We start from the raw sequence: 17,933 nt of genomic DNA, 5'->3' as shown, positions 1-17,933 counted from the left end.
GATTTAAACCCCATCCACACTGCTCTCCTTGCCTTGCAATGGGTCGTCTGCATCTCACAGTACTAGTTGCTTTGCGTTCCTGTGTTCCTGCTCATTCCTGTATTCCTGTTTGCTCTTGTCCTCCTGCTGTTCTTGTGTTTCAGTTTGTTCCAGTGTTCCTGCTTGTTCCTTGCCCTTGCTTTGACCTTTGTTCTCTTCTGTGAGCCTTGTCTGGTGTTAGCTCCCTGTTCCTCCCAGTCTTGTCTTGGTGCTGTCAGACTCCTAGTTGCCTGACCTCAGATTGGACCTTGACTCTGCTTCGCTCTAAACCTGCCTCGACTTTGGATTGGACCTTGTTTCTGCTTTGCTATCAGCTGGTCTTGACTTTGAATTGCACCTCAACTTTGTCTCGACTTCGGCCTGCCTCCATCTCAGTCTAGCCTATAAGTCCTACCAGCTGCCAGAACATGCGTGCTCAAATCAAGGGGGAGGTGTTTGGTCAGGCAGAAGACCAAGTCTTGTGGCGAATCAGATACTGCCTGTTAAGGCCCATCTTTTGCTTGCAAGATAGGTTGTGCCAATTTAACAGCAGTCCAAGGGCTCACTAACTACCCAGCGTGACAGATTGCAAGGCCATGAGCCTCGCTGAGTCACCAGCTTCTGTAAGGTCTGGCTCTCCAAGTCCAGCAGCTCATGGCCTCGATGCAAACCTTGTGCCAATGTCTGGATGCTCCTCCATCCGGGAACACTACTGCTCACCCTTCTGTCAGTACTCAAATCCCTCTGGAGCAACAGCTTCCATCTGTAATGATGGGTATCTGTCTGTCACCATCTGCACTATGATAGAAACCGTAAAGACTGCATGGGGTTCTTGAACTAATGCCAGATTATCTTCCAGCTACAATCTGCAAGCTTCTTCTTGGACCATTCTAAAGTATCCTACATCATTTCCCTCCTCTCCAGACAAGCATTGGCCTGGGCATCTCCGCTATAGGAGCAAAACCACTCCATGCTGAACAACCTGGATGACTTCTTGCTGCATTTTCCATAGGGTTTTTGAGGAACTGGGCTACTCCTCTGCTGCAGTGACCAATCTCTTGTGCCTCCGCCAGGGCTCTCAAATTGTAGGTCATTATGCCATTCAGTTTTGGACTCTGGTAGCTGAGTTTTGCTGGAATGAAGAGAGCTTGATAGCCATGTTCTGGCAGGGTCTGGCCACCCAAATTAAAGACGAACTTCTGGGACGAGAGGTTCCTACCCCAATAGATACACCCAGATTGATATCCACTTCCAGGAAATATTCAGGGAGTGGGCTCACTCAGCCTAGTGGTTAGAGCAGTGGGCTACGAACCATGAGACCAGGGTTTGAGTCCCGCTGTCGCTCCTTGTGACCTTGGGCAAGTCACTTTACCCTCCATTGCCTCAGGTACAAACTTAGATTGTAAGCCCTCTGGGGATAGGGAAATACCTACAGTACCTGAATGTAAACCGATGTGCTATCTCAGATCGAATGTCGGTATATAAAAAAAAAAAAAATACAGCACCATGCCTGGCTCCCAGATTCCAGCGTCCATTACTGGTCCCAGACAAGGACTCCAACCTGACACCAATTCGAAAGGATCCTATGCAACTAGGTCGCTCATGACTTACAGAAGAGGAGAGGTGACAGCGACATCTTCAAAATTTGTGCATCTATTGTGCTGGCTCCAGACACCACATTAGTACCTGTCCCATAAAGCTGGAAAACTGCAGTGCTTAGGCATGGCTGGGGAGGCAGCCCCTAGGTATCTCCAGAAACACTCCCTCCTCTCAAATAATCTTGTCCATTCATCTTCAAACTGGCACTGATGCCTTCCTTGATTCAAGTGCCACAGGAAATGTCATTGAGGAAGCTCTGGTTCATTGGCATGGCATTTCTCTCCAACTACTTCTCTGGGCCTCTTCTCATCTCTTCTATCTATAGGGAACCGCTGCCCAGGAATATCACCACTATCACTCAGTCCATGAATCTCAAGGTGGAGCTCCTCGAAATGAGCAAATCTCATTCTATGTACTTTGACACTCAGTCAATCCGCTGGCCTTGGGTTTACTCTGGCTCCAGTGACATGGGCCAGTCATTAATTGGACTAAGAGAGACATCCAAATATGGAGTCCCTACTGCTTCCAACATTGCCTCAAATCGGTTAACCCACCTACCACCATAGCAGTATCAGACCTCGAAATACCTCAAGCATTTGTTACCTTCCAGGACATCTTTAGCAAAAAACAAGCGGAGAGCCTTGATCTCCAACTGAGAAAGATGCTGCCTTGTAATAGGGTATATCCATGCACAGTCCCAGAGACTCAGGCCATGACAATATACATCAAGGAAAACCCGGAACAGGGTTTTATCCATCCATCCTCATCACCTGCAGGTGCAGGGTTTTTCTTTGTCGCCAAAAAAGATGGGTCTCTGAGGCTCTGGACTGATTACCACAGGCTAAACTCCATTACTGTTATGAACAAATACCCATTACCTCTTATTTCTGAGCTCCTTGACCATCTCCAAGGGACCAAGATCTTCATCAAAATGAACCTTTGAAGAGCCTACAATTTGATAAGCATTAGACAAGGGGATGAATGGAAGACCACATTTAATACAAGGGATAAGAACATAAGAAATTGCCATGCTGGGTCAGACCAAGGGTCCATCAAGGGATGGACATTTGAATACCTAGTTATGCCATTCTGACTTTCCAATGCCTTCAAGCAACTCAAAGAGGTCTTTGAGTCAGCATGCGTCCTGCGGCAGCCAAATCCAGAACACCCCTTTTACCTGGAGGTGGATGCTTGTTCTATTGGAGCAGGAGCAGTTCTTTCCCAGGCAGCATCAAATGGCAAAGTGCACTTCTGCTCCTTCTTTTCCAGGAAGTTCTCACCGGCTGAAAAAACTACACCATTGGGGATCGGGAATGTCTGGCCATTAAACTTGCCCTTGAAAAATGGTGACATCTTTTGAAGGATGCTAAATACTCCTGCATCATGATAACAGATCACAAAAATCTTCATTATTTTTAGGAGGCCAAGAGACTCAATCCCCAACAAGCCTTGTGGTCATTATTCTTCGACTTCCACATAGTATTTCATCCTGCAGAGAAGAACAGCAGGGTGGATGCCCTGTCATGTTCATTTGACCCATGTGTCACCACTACTGAACCTGAGTTCATCCTGGATCCGGCTAAGGTTCTTGCTGCTACCACCTTCTCCAACCCAGTTGGCAAGAACGTGGTACCCACACATCTTTGAGAAAAGGTCCTCAGGTGGGGTCATGATTCCAAGCTGGGAAGACATCAAGGATTCTGGAAGATGATAAACTTAATTTCATGCACACGCTGGTGACATCATATGCACCAAGAAGTACAGGCGTATGTAGACTCTTGTTCCAATTGTGCCCGCAACAAACTGTACTGCCAGTATCCATGGGGCCTCCTCCAGGCCCTACCACTTCCAGATAAACCTTGGACTGACATATCTACCAATTTTATCACCAATTTGCCAGCATCAAAAGGATGTACAATCATTTTGGTTATTGTGGATCATTTTTGCAGGATGGCACACTTCATTCTCTTACCATCCTTGCCTTCAATCGCCCAGCTTGCACATCTCTTTTTCAAAGGAATCCTCTGTTTACTTGGCTTACTCAAGCAGATAGTGAGTGACCGAGGAATACAATTCACTTTAAAATTCTGGAGAGGTCTTTATAAGAAACTCAATGTCTCACTTGATTTCTCCTTGACATATCATCCCTAATCGAGTGGCTTAACAGAGAGAACCAATCAGACCTTGAAGATCTTTCTTTGGGCCTATGTTTTGGAACAGCAGAACGACTGGTCTCAACTGCTACCATGAGTGGAGTTCTGCTATAATAACCATACCCGTGAACTGTCAGGATTGTCACTTTTCTTCATCATCCATGGCAGACCCCCGAAAATACCACTTTCACTACTGCTAACCACTGCTTATCTGGTGGCTGACCTAATTCCAACCAATCTGCTGGAACTGTGGAAAAAGACTCATCAACTCTTCCTTAAGGCTGCAGAAACTTATTTTAAAAAGTGCCGATAAAAAGAGGCATCCTGCACCTCTGTTCCCTCCAGGAACCTTAGTTTGATTCAGTACATGGAACCTTCGTTTAAAGCTTCCTTCTACCAAATTCGCACCCCATTTCATTGGCCCATATCCCATATTGAGGCAAATCAGACCAGTGATGTCCCAACTAAAACTAACTACTACTTTGCATATCCACAATGCCTTCCATGTTTCGCTGTTGAGACCCATGGAAAAATAGGCGACTACCAGTTCCCACAGATGTTTTTTCAGACTCCGACACTGAATTTGAAGTTCAAAAAATCTTGGATGCTAAAAGAATAGGGGGAAAACTCCATTCTTTAATACCTGAAGAAAACATAAGGGAACCAGCCAAAAATGCCCAAGCTCCTCAGTTGACCAAAAGGTTTCACACCCTGTTTCCCCATAAGCTCAAGCCAAAGGGCATAGGGTGGGGGGGGGGGGGTAGAAGTGGGGGGTACTATTAACGTTTGGCTGGCTGTGGTAGCTGGACTGCAACCAATCGCAGTCATTCCTGGAAACGCTGCCAAACTCCATCTCTTCACCGCAGCTGTGGCTTCTATAGGTGCACACATGCACTGTGCTCATTTCTAGGACCCGTGGTGAGAATCTCATCTGGAGTGTGAAGTGATGATGTCAGCCCATTGGGGGATTTAAACCCCGCCGCACTGCTCTCCTTGCCTTGCAATGGGTCTCCTCATCTCGCAGTACTAGTTGCTCTGCATTCCAACTTGTTTCTGTGTTCCTGTTTGCTCCTGTCCTCCTGCTGTTCTTGTGTTCCAGTTTGCTTCAGTGTTCCTGGTTGTTTCTTGCCCTCACTCCATCCTTGGTTCTCTTCTGTGAGCCTTGTTTTGTCTGGTGCCTGCTCCTTGTTCCTCCCTGTTTTGTCTTGGTCATTTTCTGATTCTTAGTTGCCTGACCTTGGATTAGACCTTGACTGTGCTTCACTGTCAGCCTGCTCTGACCTCGGATTACATCTTGACTTTGCTTTGCTCTCAGCCTGTCCTGACCTCGGATTGGCCCTTGTACTGGCCTTGAGTTCTGATTGGACCTTGTTTCTGTTTCGCTCTCAATTGGCCTTGACTTCTGATTGGACCTCAACTCCATCTTATCTTTGGCCTGCCTCGATCCCAGTCCAGCTTATAAATCCTGCTGGCTGCCAGAATATATGGGCTCAACCCAAGGGAGAAGTGGTTGGTCAGGCGGAAGACCAAATCTTGTGCAAATCAGCTTGTTGGCTGTGCCAACTTAACAGTGGTCCAAAGGCTCACTAACTATAATGCCTTTAGGAATGCTGGACCTTTGGTGCTGTGGTGTGATTGGTGCAGCATAATGAGCAAGTTTGCTAGGCCCACACTAACAGCTGGTAAATGAGTCCTGTGGTGGGACTGGCTGAAGCGTCGCCTATACAAGCTGCCTCTCCCTCAGGTTGAGCCCTTGGGTTCTGGCAGCCAGTAGGTCTTAGGTGGGTCCCTAGGGCGATTGAACGAACACGAATCCAAGGATAGACTATTGCGGAGGTGGACCCTTAGCCCGAGGTGGAGTTGATGCTACCCGTGGGGAAGCCCCCATGGGTCCCCACCGTCGGGGGCGGAGCAGAACGGGAAGTGGAGGCTGACTGGAGCTTCGCCAATACCAGCCCTCATTCCCTGCAGCTTGAGCCCTTGGGTACCGGGGCCGGCTGGTCTTAGGCATGCCTCCGCATGATTGATCCGGTGGAGGATGCTCGAGGCAGGGAACCAGGAAGCAGTGGAGACACAGAGTCCAATGGAGCTGGGTTCAAGACAGGGCCTGGAACCAGAAGCCCGGACAGGCTGAAGCAGGCTAGGAGTCAGGAACATGTTAAGTCCGGGCTTGTAAGTAGGAAAAAGCCTAAGAAGGCCAAGTCCAAATAGTCAGATGGAGGCAAAGTCAGGTACAAGCTGGAATCAGGGCAGGTGACTGGAGACAAGGTCAGGTACAAACAGGAGTCAGGGCAGGCAGCTGGAGACAAGGTCAGGTACAAGCTGGAGTCAGGGCAGGCGGCTGGAGACAAGGTCAGGTACAAGCTGGAGTCAGGGCAGGTGACTGGAGACAAGCGGGTCGATACAGTAAGGCCGCGTTAGAAAGAGTGCGGCAGTGCCGGGCGCACCCTCGTTTGCCCCACGCACTGTTCTGATCACATACCGCTCGATACTCTATTTAAATTGCTTGCAAATGCAAGCCGCGTATGCAAAGCGTTAGGCGAAGCGTTAGGCCCGCGCAACCCATTTTACTGTATATGCGCTTAATACAGCGCCTATACAGTATCCTGGGTGCGCTGGTACCTGTCATTTCAAATGACATTTGAAATGACAGGCACCAGGAAGTGGATCCCAACTTTAACCTAGGAAAACCTAAAAACCGAAAATCCCCTCCTCCCGAAGCGGCTCGACATGTGCCAACTTACCTTTTGTTGCTTTTCAGCCCCTTCCCTTCTCTGCCGCCCTCCGGAGGGGGCAGCCGGCAGTGAAAGCGGCTCGCAGCGGTCCCACCCGCGCAGGTCCCGGTTCTCCTGGCTTGGCAACAGCAGTACTACAGCTAGGGCTCCATCCGGCTTGCAGCGTTCCTCCCCCCCCCCCCCCCCCCCCCACGCAGGTCCCGGGTCTCCTGGCTCGGCAACAGCAGTACAACAGCTAGGGCTCCATCCGGCTTGCAGCGTTCCTCCCCCCCCCCCCTCGCGCAGGTCCCGGTTCTCCTGGCTCGGCGTGAAGTGTCCTCTCCGGCACGAGCGAAGCGAAGCGTTCTTTTACGTTGGCCAGAGCGCCCGTCGATTTGGGCGCTCCGGCCAATGAAAGCACATAGACGGGCACGCGTGACGCACGCCGTGACGTCACGCGTGCCTGTCTATGTGCTTTCATTGGCCGGAGCGCCCAAATCGACGGGCGCTCCGGCCAACGAAAGAACGCTTCGCTTCGCTCGTGCCGGAGAGGACACTTTACGCCGAGCCAGGAGAACCGGGACCTGCGCGGGGGGGGGGGGGGGGGGGAGGAACGCTGCAAGCCGGATGGAGCCCTAGCTGTTGTACTGCTGTTGCCAAGCCAGGAGAACCGGGACCTGTGTGGGGGGGACCGCTGCGATCCGCTTTCGCCACCGGCTGCCCCCTCCAGAGGGCGGCAGAGAAGGGAAGGGGCTGAAAAGCAACAAAAGGTAAGAAAACAACAGAAAGTAATGTCGAGTCACTTCGGGAGGAGGGGATTTTAGGTTTTTAGAGGTTTCCTTTTGGGGGAAAGTTTGCCGTCTACCATTACCCCTGCCTCTAACGCAGGGGTAAGGGTAGGCGGTAAGTTAGCAGGTTAAACGCGGGGCAAAATGGCAGGGTAAAATAGCGATAGTCGGGGCGCGTTACTGTATGGGAGGGAATAGCTAATTCGATCGTTTACATCTGATATACATGCCGCGTGCGGAAGAGGTTACCCGGGGATTTAAAGAGGCGGTAAGAGTAGGTTAAAGAGGATAGTGTATCGCAGGAAGGGCTAACGCAGCCGGAAAGTGAGTAGAAAGCGGGTTAGGAGCGGGGTAACCGCGGCCCCACTTTACTGTATCGAGCTGAAGGTCAGGTACAAGCAGGAGTCAAAGCCAGGGAATCCATCCAAGGCGTGGTCAGGACAAGCAAAGGTCAAGCCAAATAATCCATCCAAAGGGTAATCTGGAAACAGGAAGCTGGAACTGAGGCACAGGAATGCAGGACTGAAACTAGGATGGGTACAGGAACAGGAACACAAACACGCAGCAACTAAGCACACAACTGGAAGCGTGGAGACCTGTTGCCAAAGCAAAGACTGGATGGCAGAGTCTGCCTTAAGTAGCAGAGCCCAGCGACGTCATCATCCAGGGCTGCAGAGAGGTTTCCCGCCATGGCCACTTTAAAGTCGGGGAAGGCATGCATGCGCCTAAGGCAGACAGACTGAGACTACATGGTGGCGGTGTCTCCCCTCGACACACGTGGAGAGACCCAACTGGGACCGGAGGAGGCCATGGAGCTGCCGGAGGAACCTGGGAGCGTAGCAGGAGTGCGAGTGGGTAGGCAACTGCCTACAGCTGCCAAAGAGGAAGGGTCAGGTCCAGGACCCAGGCGTCGGCGGTGAGTAGAGCCGGCCGCGGGCCTGCTGCGGCCAGGATACGCAACATAGGCAAAGGCAGGTCAGAGGCAGGCAGCAGACAGCAGAAAAGACAGGCCAGAGGTCGGGGCAAGCAGCAACAGCAAATAGGTCCAAAGCAAGGGTCAAGTCCAGGCAGCATTCAAGGATAGTCAAAGTCAAGAGCCGAGGTTGAAATCCAAGATGTCAGGCTGAGGGAAGACAAGACAAGATTAGGCAAGACCGAACTAAAGTAATAACAGGGGCACGTAGAATAAGGAGGCCAAAGACTGACTAAGGCAAGGGCTAGGCATGGCGAGGACTCAGGGTGAAGCAGGCAGCAGGAACATGGAGACACAGGACCACAGGAACACAAAAACAAGGCAACACACACTGGCCAACAAGGCATGTCTGGAGACCTGTTACTGAGGCGTCAGTAGATCCTCAGGGGAAGCCTTAAATAGGCTGGACCACTGGAGTCATCAAAGAGCGCCACCAGAATATCTCCCACCGCAGGCCCTTTAAATCTTTATAAGCATTGCTTGTGCGTGTGTAAGAAGGCCCCACAGAGGATTGAGAAGATGGCAGCGTCCAGGTACCACGTGCCATTCTCAGTGGTGTCCTACTGGCAGTGTCCCTGCCGCGGAGACAGGGCACTGATATCTAAGGTAGGAAAGATGGCTCTTGGTGTTGTCCTTCAAGCCGCAGACTGTTAACACTAACCACTCACCATGACACAAGCTTGGTTATTTAGTCAGAGAGCAGGTCAGGTGATCAGGGTTTATTTAGTATTATACAAACTGTTAGATCTGTTTTTCCCACAGACTTCCGGTCAATGTTTATTCACAACCAAACCACATTATTATTATGATAATCTATGATCAATCAAATAAATACTTCAACCCGGAGACATCACAAACCATCTACCAACCAAAGAGATGCTCCAACCCAAAACATCACAGACTTCAGCTCCCAATAAAAGACCTGTTCCAACCAGAGACATTTGTTTATTTTATTGGATTTCTAAACCTTATAACCACATAATGCACTAGGTAACATACAACCCAAACATCTACAATAAAACCATAAATAAGCATTAATAACAATAAATCATACATAAAATATCTATATCTATAATGAGTTATAGTAACAACAATAGACATAAATGTTAAACCCCCCACAAACTGCATCATTAGCAATAAACAAATGCATAAAAATATCCATAACCATAATATACTACAGACACAACAAAACAGGCACATCACAGATGTGAGCTTCTAACCAAGAGTGCCTCAAAGTAATACACATTGGGAAAAGTAATCCAAACTTTTTCTGCATGATAAAAGGCTTCAGAGTGGCCATTTCTGCTCAGGAAAGCTTTTGGAGTCTTTGTGGACAATTCTGTAAAAACACTAGCTTGATTGTCTATTTGCTGTTATTTTTGATACAGTGTATTGAGAATGTGTCTTAATTTGCTTAATTTCTTGATCAATATTTCTTTTGGTTTTTGTGCTACAAGTTCAATAAAAATTCTCAAAAAAGCTCTAGCTTGGTGTGCAGCACTAGTCAATAGGCAATAGAAAGTTAGGAATTAAGAGAGGGTATATGAACAAATTGGATATCATCACTATGCCGGTATATAAATTCCTGAAAGTTGAGAAAACTATCAATCACTACATTCTATAATGTGAGTACTAGGTAGCACCTGATGAAACTGTCAAATGGCAGGTGTTTCACACACAGAGCAGTACGTCGTCACATAACACAGAGTCAGCCTGTGCAAGTCATTGCCAGTGCCTCAGGAGGCTGCGGAGGGAAATCCTATAACTGGGAACAGAAAGAGATCAGACACATTTATGAGAGATGGATCAGTCTCAGGTTATTTAAAATAATAGACAAGGATGTCACCCTGGGTCAGTGTCCCTACACCATAACTGTTGTAATGAGCTCATACTCGGGCTGATACAGTACAGTGCACTCCAGCAGAGCGCACTGTTAACCCGTGTTTGGACGCGCGTTTTCGAAGCGCTAGCTTTACCCCTTATTCAGTATGGGGTAATAGCGCATCGAAAACGCGCGTCCAACCCCCCCCCCCCCCCCCCCCCCCCCGAAACTAATAGCGCCCGCAACATGCAAATGCATGTTGATGGCCCTATTAGTTATTCCCGCGCGATTCACTAAGTAAAATGTGCAGCCAAGCCGCACATTTTACTTTCAGAAATTAGCGCCTACCCAAAGGTAGGCGTTAATTTCTGCCGGCATCAGGAAAGTGTACAGAAAAGAGGTAAAAACTGCTTTTCTGTACACCCTCTGACTTAATATCATGGCGATATTAAGTTGGAGGTTCCAAAGTAAAAAATAATTTAAAAAAAAAAAAAAAAAGTAAAATCGGCCCGCGGCTCGCAGGTTGAAAACTGGACGCTCAATTTTGCTGGCATCCGGTTTCCGAACCCGTGGCTGTCAGTGGATTTGAGAACCGACACCGGCAAAATTGAGCGTCGGCTGTCAAACTTGCTGACAGCCGCCGCTCCTGTCAAAAAAGAGGCGCTAGGGACGCGCTAGTGTCCCTAGCGCTTCTTTTTACCGCGGGCCCTAATTTTAATTTTATTTTTTTTTTGTGAATCGCGCGCACAGGAGAGTGGCCTGTGTGCTCGCCCGCTCTCCTGCGAACTTTACTGTATCGGCCTGACTGTGTGGTATGGATTTGTGAGGTGTGGCATGATGTGGGCTGTAAGCTCAGGCTATCTAATATGGATGCGTGGACTGTGGTGTAGTGCTTTAGTGAGCTCAGTCTTTGTGATATGGACATGGGTAGGGTGTGATGCTGTGTGATATGGATTAGTGGGATGTGGGGTATCGAAATATCCCACAGAGTACAGAACTTGGATATTTTACCATTCCTGTTGCTGGGCACTGACATGCAGGAACCTCTGCTTGATAGTGGGGTGCATTTTCAGCCACAATCCAGTTAGCAAAGTTAGCCAGATAAACTGACCTGGCTAGCTTTGGCGGGATATTCAGTGGCGCGAGTGTACTGCTGAACATCCCCAGCTATCTTTAAGATGTCTGCTGGATAAGTTTATGGCTGTGTTAGCTGGATGATGTTGAAAAAGTGGCATTATCCAGCTAACTTATCAAGATAGTTAACTCCATCCCGAAAAGCCACGCTCCACCCCCGAGTTAGCTGGATAACTTTTTTTTATCTATCTGACTAAAACGTATCTAGCTAACTCAGAGCCAGTTAGAGCGGAAGATTTTCAAATCCCACCCCATTTGTTCAGCTAAATCCAAACTTAGCTGGACAAATGGTGATAATATCGACCTCAATAGGTTCTGTTCAATTGCTGTCATAAAATGTTCTCTTGCCACAATCTTCTACTGCGGCGTTTTGGTCTGCACAGGAGTTTCTCTGAGGTGCCAAGGGCTGAGAAGCTGTTCCTGTCCAGAGGTTTTGGTGTGACGAGGTCTCCTGGGGCTCTCCTGATGTGGTACTTCAGTCCTGTGGAGGGATGTGCCGGCTCTTTCTTCACAGTATCCTGCTGGTACTCGTCTTTTTCTGCCAGGTATTTTCTGCTCTGTGGGACTCTTGCTCTTTTTCTGTTCAGACTTGAAGCTTTTATATTTGAGGCTCCCTATTTAGCTTTTTGTAGGAACAGCTTCCCTGCAGTGCTTGAATTGTAGTCAGGAACTGTCCCACCTCGTTCCAGGAGCAAGACCCACAGACTGACAGGATTCTAGCTACCCACAAGGGATCTGATGATGCCTAATGCAGCCTTTGTCATATGTAGCCGAGGCTTCCTCAGGTACCTCATTCTGGATCCGACTTACAGAATGCCTTTCTATGTTCCTATAGGGCCCCTCAGCCCAGATCATGGATTCTCTCTTTGAGAAATGGAAACAGTATGAAGATGAGTGTCAAAAAAACATGTCCCGGGATCCAGCTTCAACAGGTGAAAGTCCAGCAATAAGCACAGATATGTATATGAACATACAGACATATGTCAATGTATACACACATATAAATACATGTTCTCTGTACATGCCCACATGAAGATAAATGTACAAACATACACAAATACATATCCAGTACATATAGATACATGTAGAAAAACATGCATGTACAGACATGTTCAGTGCATGTACAATCTCAGATCCATGTATAAACACATACATACACAGATACATGTCTACCAAACACACATGTCCAGTGTCCACACATATAGATATACATCCAAACATACATGTGCACATATAGGTACATGTCCAATATGCTCATGCACCAGATGCATGTCCAACATAAATGTGCACCTGCAGATAGATGCATGTTATTCATGTTCCACTTTCTTTCTTCATGTCTCTATAGAACTGGTCTGTAATCGCACATTTGATAATTTCGCCTGCTGGCCTGATGCACTTCCTAACATGACCGTGAGTGTGTCCTGTCCCTCGTTCCTGCCCTGGTATATGAAAGGTAACAGAATTCTAGTCTGTCAGTACAGGAGACAAGAACAGGCTAAGGGCCATGACATATGATGTGAGGGTCCAAGTCCTGCCAGGACTTGTACCTCCCCTTCACCTAACACGCCTGCTTTCTCTCTCTCTCTGTGCATCTGCTCCTCGCAGTGCAGAATAGACATGCTTACAAGAGGTGTGGACATGATGGTCAGTGGCTTCCCAAGCTCAATGGACAAGACAAGAGAGATGCCACAGAATGCGAAATGAATACTGACGAACTCCAAGCCCAGGTTAGATTCAGTGATGGCCTCCTTGTAATTGTTAGTTTTAGCCCAAGTGTTGCAACATGCATTTTGAGGACACATTTTTCAGGATTTATATTCCTATGCAACTATTTCATTCTCCGAGGACAAGCAGGATGGTAGTCCTCACACATAGGTGACATCATCAGATGGAGCCCCGATGCGGAAAACGTATATCAAAGTTTCTAGAACTTTGACCAGGCACACTGAGCATGCCCAGCATGCCCTATATCACGTGTCCATGAGGGGTCCCTCTCCAGTCTCTCTTTTTCAATGGAGCTGTAAGCCTTGTGGTGTGAATGAGCTCACTCTGCCGTCATCACTGTTACTGTTACTGTTACTGTTACTTGGGCTATTTTTGGCCTTGTGGAAAACTTTGGTTTTTCTCGCATTTTTCAAGTTTTTTTCTCTCTGTTCTGTCACCGGGTCCCTTTCGGTGCTCTCCCATAGCGTCTCCTAGTCAGGGTTTTTGATGATTTGGGTAAGTTTCCTTTCACAGTCAATTCCCCGTGGAGACAGTGCATCGGTGCTCACTGGTTATCACCACCCTGCCATCATCGGCTTCAGTTTTTGCCCCTTTTCTTTCATCCGTCATGGACACGTCTGGTTTTGGCGATGCCCCCGTGCCCGAGGACCAAGTCCATCACAGATCCACATGAGATAGGTGTACTCTGCCTGGGGGTATCGCATGACATCTGGGGTTGCCACTTATGCACCCAGATGACCCCGAAGGGATGTTGCTTTCAACTTGACAAGATGGAGAAGTTCTTTGGGTCGAAGAAGTCAGCGCCATCGGCATCATTGGCATTGAATGACCAAGGAGCTGCATTGATGGAAATCGAGCCATCAACATCAATGATGCTGGCGGACAGGGGTGCCAGAGATAGACAATGGTTCATCTCCTCCAGGTCGAGGAAGTCGGATTCCTTGTCATCAGTCTCGGCACCAGGGGAAGACCGGGCCAAGCATCAAGGGAAGCCAAAGAAACATCAGCACCAGTCCTCATCGATGCACGGTGCCAGGCACAGGGATGCACCGGCTTTTGCCACAATGCCCCCGAAGTGACCCCACAGCAAGGAGTGCTGCAGGTCCATGATGGTCTCCATTGGTCCTGATGCCAGTCACCAATCCACCTTGAGGGTCTGAAGAGGTTTCTGGCCACCCCTCCCTCCTCCCAGTCAGTGTTGGCATCGGCAGCGTTTGAGGAGGAGCGGGATTGCCGAGACCAGCTAGTGGTAGACCGGATGCTACAGGGCTTCGGTCCTGTGGCATCGACCACATCGGACCCGGTGCCACCCATCCTCGTACTGCTTCTGGAGAAGCTCAATGTGCATTACCGACCCAGCTGGCGCCAGTTCCTGGGGCAGCATCGGTTGCCCGGTGGGGCACTGAGGCCTCCCCCTACCGATATGGTGGTCATTGCTTGTTCCTCTGAGGAGGTAGCTCCACTGAGGCCGGCAGAGATGCTGAGGCCTGCTGCCCCTTTCTAGTTCTACAGGTGCCTGCACTTCTGGACGAAGGCTGAGCACCTACGAACCCATCCCCTGTGGTTTACAGTGAGGATGAGGAACCCTATGACCCCTGGAGGGGAGTCCTCTGAAGGCACCAAGGATCTCCCTTCAAAACATTTTCCTCCAGAGAAGCGAAGGAAGTCTCTGCCTGAGGACTTAACAGTCACAGGTTTTGTAAGGGTGATGATGGAAGCCATCCCATTTCAGTTATTGATGGAGGAGGATGCCAGGCACAAAATGCTTGAGATCCTGCAGTTCGTGGAGCTAAGGAGATCGTGGCAGTCTCGGTACATGAGATCTTTAAGGAGTTGCTGCTAAGGATATAGGAACACCCCCTCACAGTGCCTCCTATTAATTAGAAGGCGGACAGGGTCTACCTCGTCCAGAAGGCTGCTGGATTCAATAAGCGTCAGCTGCCCCACCAGTCAGTGGTGGTCAAATCTGCCCCAAGCACTCTCAGATTCATTCCTTGGTGCCCCCAGGGAAGGACCATAGAGTGATGGATGTTCTTGGGAGGAAGGTGTTTCAAGGCGCCATGCTTATTGCCAGTATTGCTGCCTCACGGGACATCCGGAAGCAAGAGGTAGCCAAGCAGCTGCATCAACAGCAGCAGGACACCCTCATGTTGCTGATGCACAAGGGCCTGGAAACATGAGGTCCGTGCAACCTACAATGCTGTTGAGACAGCATCGATAGTGTCTGCAGCGGGAATCGGTGCCTGCAGAATGGCATGGCTGTGGGCCTTGTATCTCCGACCAGAGGTATAGGAACAACTTGCTGATATGCAATAGGGTGAGGGATGCTGTGGCCAAGCTTCGAGACCACTATGAAACCCTCTAACAACTCTCTGCTGATACTCAGGACCCGTTCTCCTTTTCTAGGAGGCTGGCAAGACCAGGGCCAAGGAAGTCTTTCTTTCACCAAAGAAAGTACTATCCTCTGCCCCCTCACTCCTGTCAATATCATTAGGGCTCCCACGGCTGTCCTAGGCAGCAGAAAGTCCCCAAGCCCCACCCAGCTCCTCAGTCAACTCTGGGGATGGGGTTGTGATGGGACGATGGACCCTCTTGTCGGGGAAGGCTACGGCTCTTTGTGAACCAGTGGGCCCAGTATAACCTTGTGCCAGTGGGTTCTGTCCATTGTCCATCAGGGGTACCAAATGAACCTATTGGGTGTCTCTCCAAATTGCCCTCTGTACCCGTTTTGGGGACCTGTCGAACATCAAGAGCTCTCCAGAGCTCACCAGAGCAGTAGAGCCTGTACCACCAGGGCAAAGAGGACAGGGATTCTACTCCAGGTACTTCCTGATTCCAAAGAGAACAGGAGGATTTCGTCCCATCCTAGACCTAAGGGCCTTGAGAAAATTTCTAAGAAAAGAAAAGTTCAAGATGGTTTCCCTGGGCATCTTGATCTCCCTTTTGCAAAAAAGGGGCTGGCTATGCTCCCTCGACCTACACTCATATTGAGATCTTCCACAGTCACAGGACAAATCTTCGATTTGTTTTTGGAAAACAGCACTTCCAGTATCGGGTGTTGCTGTTTGGGCTCGTGTCAGCCCATGGGTCTTCACAAAATGCCTGGCTGTGGTGGCAGCACAGCTCCGCAGGCTGGGAGTGCATGTTTCTGGACAATTGGCTGGTCAAGAACACATCCCAGGCAGGAGCCATTAGGTCCATGTGCTTGACCATCCGGGTATTGGAATCACTAGGGTTCGTTTTCAACTATCCAAAGTCCCATCTCAGCCTGTCACTTCACTTGGACTTCATAGGATCCCTGCTAGACACAGCTCAGGCCAAGGCCTTCCTGTCTCACCAGAGGGCTGTCACCTTGACAACCATTGCAGCAGAGATCCAACAGAGCCAGCAGCAGTCAGCCTGGCACGTGTTGAGGTTGTTAGGCTATATGGCTGAAACTGCCCATGTTACTCCCTTGGCACGTTTACACATGTGCAGAGTCCAATGGACCCTGAGGTCGCAGTGGTGCAAGGCCACTCAGAGCCTCCAGGAGTACATCCGAGTCACCCCATCTCTCCAGGACTCTTTGTCCTGGTGGCGGGTACTTTCAAATCTGGAATGGGGGATCTTGTTTCAAAGTCCCGCTACCCAAATTGTCCTAACTACGGATGCTTCCACCCTGAGGTGGAGAGCTCATGTAGATGGACTCAGAACTTAGGGTCTCTGGTCCGCCTAGGAATGCTTTTGTCAAATCAACTTCCTGGAGCTTCGGGAAATCAGATATGCGCTATGACCTTTCAGAGGTTGGCTGTCCAACAAATTTGTCCTGATCTACACCAACAGCCAAGTAGCTATGTGGTATATCAACAAGCAGGGGGCATGGGGACATACCTCCTGTATCAGGAAGCAGTCCAAATCTAGTCGTGGGCCTTGTCCCAAGGAATGGTGCTCAGCACCATGTACCTGGCTAGGATGGAGAACGTGGTTGCGGACAGGCTGAGTTGAGCCTTCAGACCCCATGACAGGGTGGTCTTGAGTACACACCCTAAGTTCCTGCCTAAGGTGGTGATGGATTTCCATCTTAACCAGTCAATCATCCTGCCAATGTTATGCGCAGGCAGGACTACATCATGGAGGGATCATGTAAAGACTCATTCTGTCAGAGCCATGGCAGCATCAGTGGCTCACTTGTGAGCAGTTCACATGGAGATCTGCAAGGCTGCGACGTGGAATTCTCTCCACACATTCACATCTCATTATTGTCTGGATAGGGATGGCTGACGCGACAGTAGTTTCGGCCAGTCTAACCTTCGGAACCTGTTTGAGGTGTAGAACCCAACTCTCCCTCCTAGGGCCCGTTGTTTGGGTTCAGGCTATCTCCCCCTCTGTTACCAACAGCACTGGTGTTGATGTGCTCGTTGGCACCTAGTTTGGTGTCTGTTGGTCCCCTTTTGTATTGGGGAGCAGCCTGTAGCTAGGGATTCACCCATATGTGAGGGCTACCATCCTGCTTGTCCTCGGAGAAAACAGAGTTACTTACCTGTAACAGGTGTTCTCCGTGGACAGCAGGATATTAGTCCTCACGAAAGCTGCCCACCACCCCACGGAGTTGGGTTTGTCCTAGTTTTTATTTTAATCATAATTCTATATTACAAGACTGGAGAGGGACCCCACGTGGACGCATGGTAAAGGGCATGCTGTGCATGTTCAGTGTGCCTAGTCAAAGTTCTAGAAACTTTGATATGTTTTCTGCATTGGGACTCCATCTGATGATGTCATCCATGTGTGAGGACTAACATCTTGCTGTCCTCGGAGAACACCTGTTACAGGTAAGCAACTCTTCTTTCTTAGGAGTGCCTGGGCACTTGCACAAAGCTGCAGGGAAGTTTACCTGTTTCCACCCCAAATAATTACCCAGGGAAACAAGGGCAGATGTTGGCTCATCCAAAACTTGGCCCCTCAGCAGCATGTACAGATTATAGTCCCTCCAGTTAGGGCAATTCATCCCTCCCTGACCCTTGGTTTCAT

At 49.2% G+C, this 17,933-nt stretch overlaps 1 protein-coding gene across 7 annotated transcripts in view; it reads left to right on the top strand.

Annotated features, from left to right (window-relative positions):
* The window catches only part of GCGR (glucagon receptor), a 202,511-nt gene that overhangs the window by 91,464 nt on the left and 93,114 nt on the right, over positions 1-17,933 (top strand). For 4 of the 7 annotated variants that reach the window (XM_029599090.1, XM_029599089.1, XM_029599088.1 and 1 more), the window contains exons 2-5: positions 11,585-11,746; positions 12,037-12,133; positions 12,547-12,654; positions 12,807-12,928. In XM_029599090.1, the coding sequence (XP_029454950.1) occupies positions 11,693-11,746; positions 12,037-12,133; positions 12,547-12,654; positions 12,807-12,928 (381 nt within the window). In that variant the 5' untranslated portion in view covers positions 11,585-11,692. Of the gene's footprint in view, positions 1-11,584; positions 11,747-12,036; positions 12,134-12,546; positions 12,655-12,806; positions 12,929-17,933 lie in introns of those variants that run through there. The other 3 variants (XM_029599085.1, XM_029599086.1, XM_029599091.1) reach the window with 3 other exon arrangements.

Source organism: Rhinatrema bivittatum, chromosome 4, assembly GCF_901001135.1.
Source record: "Rhinatrema bivittatum chromosome 4, aRhiBiv1.1, whole genome shotgun sequence".
In the NCBI taxonomy this organism is placed as follows: domain Eukaryota; kingdom Metazoa; phylum Chordata; class Amphibia; order Gymnophiona; family Rhinatrematidae; genus Rhinatrema; species Rhinatrema bivittatum.
The sequence above is the reverse complement of the archived record's forward strand: the minus strand, read 5'-3'. Positions and strand labels throughout refer to the sequence as shown.